The sequence below is a fragment of the Chanodichthys erythropterus genome, chromosome 9 (assembly GCF_024489055.1).
Source record: "Chanodichthys erythropterus isolate Z2021 chromosome 9, ASM2448905v1, whole genome shotgun sequence".
NCBI lineage: Eukaryota > Metazoa > Chordata > Actinopteri > Cypriniformes > Xenocyprididae > Chanodichthys > Chanodichthys erythropterus.
This window is the reverse complement of record NC_090229.1, coordinates 36,377,314-36,380,759: the sequence shown is the minus strand read 5'-3', so window position 1 is coordinate 36,380,759 and position 3,446 is coordinate 36,377,314. Positions and strand designations below refer to the sequence as shown.

The window sequence follows — 3,446 nt, the reverse complement described above, 5'->3', positions numbered from 1 at the left end:
GAAGATGAAATTTCCAACTTAAACTGTCATAAATGTTGAATGATTTGAAGCACAGACTAAAGTTTGATCTCTTTTTACAGACGACAATTGGCAGATTATTGCTGATTTAAAAAAAACAAATAAAAGTGAACTTTTTGTTTTGTTTTGTTTATTGTTATGATAAAAAGCAGAAAAAAGTCAGCACACCAAAACTCCAAAAAATAAGTGAAAAATGTAATAAGACTCACACTGGTTATGTTTCGAGCACACAGGCTCTTTGTCAGACAAATGTATTGCCGAATGTATCTGATAAAGAGCCTGTGTGCTCGTAATGTAACCAGTGTGAGTCTTATTACATTTTATAAAATATATATATATATAATATAATATATATTTTACCCTAAAACTGCGAGAAAGTCAAAGCCATAAATCTTAACCAGTTGTGTTCCAAATTTGAGCTTGATATCTCAAAAAATGACCTTTCAGAAAGATTTAGTTTGGCTGCAGTACCAAAATTTTCCACTAGATGAAAATTTGTTTCCCATTCATTTCCAATGCGCTCATTTTTGACCGCACACAGTACAAGTGTGACTATTTTTTCAGGACCATTTAACCTTTTTAATAATGTCCATTATTTTTGTGTGTGTTCACGTAGCAAGTGCCAAAACCGTTACCATGTTTCGTACCATTCTGATGACAAAACGCAAATTTTTTTGGTCAAAAATGACAGAAGAGTACCAGAGCGTTAAATAAATGTGAGCACTGCACGTTCAAATTCAGAAATCAACACTGCTCAATTGCGTATGATCTACTGTTGATGAATTATGATATTGTTTACTTTAGGGAGTTTGTTGTAGAAGACTGTAAGAGTGCATATTTTATCTCTGTTCAATGATTAATCACGATTAATTGCATCCAAAATAAAAGTTTGTTTACACATAATATATGTGTGTGTACTTTGCATATTTATTTTGTATTTATATACATATACACATAAACATGCATGTATATATTTAAAACATATTTACATGTATATGATTATATATCATTTAAATTATATATATATATATATATATATAAATATTTATTTTTTTATATTTTATATTTTTATTAAATATATACATGTATATGTATGTGTTTATAAATACATAATAAATATACACAGTACACATATATATTATGTAAACACAAACTTTTATTTTGGATGTGATTAATCGTTGAACAGCCCTAGTTTGAATGAGCAGCTGGCAAAGAGACCTTTCAAAATAAGAGTCCCAGAGTATTTTGGGCTTGTTTATAATTAAAAGTCCTGCATTATGCATATTTTTTTCCTGTTTTTTTTATTTATTTATTTTTTTATTTTGGTAATACAGTAAACTGCATCTGGCATCTATTCAAACATAAAAGCCGCCTCGTCACAGCAAGGAAAGACTAATAATTTTATTTAACACATTCAACATATACAATTTACTACTATTGGCACAATAATCTGTCTTTCGACACAACATGAATCTTTTTATTGAAATGATTATTTTTGGCAATGTTTTGGGGAAACCCGAGGCATTTTGAACAAACTTAATATTAAGTATATATTCTTCATTTTAAATTGTCAGCCGGATCAAAAAAGACCAATAAGGTACACAGAAGAGTTAAAGGACTGACATTTTTTCACAGATGTTTTGTTTGCCACAGATATGTTAGATGAAATAACCTTGTCCGCGTTTGTACCCATGCACTCATTTTAATGATGTGTTTCTGTGGTTCTCAGTGGGTTCTTGCCAAGCTTGAAGATGCCAGGGAAAATCTGCCGAAGTAACGACAGTTGAAGCTGCTGTGTGCCTTCTTTATGCTGCTTTTGCAGCGTGCCAATTTAAATTATACCCACAATGCAACGGTCATTCACTAACCACTAAAACCCACACCGGAAATGACTGTTAGACTGTGTGTTTGTGTGTGGAGTTTACATTACATCTGTACCTCTCTGTCCTCACCCGCTGTCAGAGCTCAATCTGTCCAATCCCTTATTTGCGTAAACACCAAGCTCATTTACATATTATGTCCTTTACAATGTGCCTCGACACGCAGTTCAGCCACTCGAACCATGTGCAAGTCTGACGTCTCTTATCAAAAGTCACACTAAAGTGTAAATTTTATAAATGTATTAATAAAGACCAATACACTGTATGTATATTATTTGTCTTTACATGTGGGTGTTTAAACAAAAATGACCAGGAATGTTTGAAAATGGTAATCTCTTACTGTATGTACAGGAGAGCAGGGATATTTTTTAACGTGGCTTTGCATGAAATGTTCTTTTGTTTCTCAGTGTCTATTTAATTGGTTCTCCAGCTCAACAGTAAAACCCGATGGCTGTTTGACTGCTTGCGTTATTGAACAAATATGCAACCTTTAATATTAGCTTTTGTCAATTTACTTAATGAATGTCAAATGATTTGACATTAAAGTCCACATGAAATCAAAATCCATGCTATTTATTGACCCTGATGTCACCAAGGCCTTGTGGGCAACCTGTAAATGATGTAAACCAATAGCTGTTTAGTGTCTGTTTTAGTTAATGCAGTTTATTAATATAATGTTACAGCAATAAAAGCAAATGGTGTGAAGTTGATGGGATACATCAAGTTTCCAGGTGGCTCAAATACATCTGATTTCTGGGACAAAATGTGCATCTTTTGCACAAGAATCTGCATACTCACATTCTACATTTTTATTATATATATTTTTAATTTTAATTGGAAGTGCATGAGGTTAGGAAAGCAGAATTGTGAATGTGATATCATGTTGACTTTAAAGGCAAAGAAAAGCATGACATTTTCTTGTCATTTTTAATTGATTATGCACATTTAATAAATGTATTTTGAAATTTTGTTTGATTTTTTTTTTTAAATTTTTATTTGAATTGTAATGAGTAACAACATATAGCTGTATATCCTTGTTTAATAAATATTATCAAAGCAGATAAAGACATTACAGTTTGAAGGCACTTAAGGCATTCATTACATTACAGCTTTCAACCGCTAGTAAACATACTGAGGTAAAATAAAGTATTAAACTATGAGTTCAGTGGCTGTGTTTTATGAATATGCAAGACTTGTTTTATGGAATATGAATGTATAAGATGAGAAATATAATTTACAAATGTAAAGTTTGACACTAAAACACCAAATAAATGTCAGTAAATGCTAGTAAATTATTTTTACAAATAATAAAATATCTTTAATTTCTACAAATGACTAATCATGATTGAGGCTCATGTTAAAATAACTACACAAGGCAACTTCAGAGCATTTGCTTTTTTAAAATGAAATCCAGAATAAGTTTCTACATTAACATGTAAACTTTTCCCCTCTACTTTGCCTTTAAACGCTCTTATACAAGTAGTTTTCAAGACTTTGATCCGTTTTACATGTGCCTTAAAATCGCATCCTTTGTAAACTCGTATAAAG

At 31.2% G+C, this 3,446-nt stretch overlaps 1 protein-coding gene across 3 annotated transcripts in view; it reads left to right on the top strand.

Annotated features, from left to right (window-relative positions):
• Nucleotides 1–3,265, top strand: part of vps13a (vacuolar protein sorting 13 homolog A) — a 90,539-nt gene extending 87,274 nt beyond the window's left edge. The window contains exon 71 of one of the 3 annotated variants that reach the window (XM_067395484.1): nucleotides 1,748–3,265. In XM_067395484.1, the coding sequence (XP_067251585.1) occupies nucleotides 1,748–1,795 (48 nt within the window). In that variant the 3' untranslated portion in view covers nucleotides 1,796–3,265. The remainder of the gene's footprint in view (nucleotides 1–1,747) is intronic. The other 2 variants (XM_067395485.1, XM_067395486.1) reach the window with 2 other exon arrangements.
• Nucleotides 3,266–3,446: the final 181 nt, after the last annotated feature.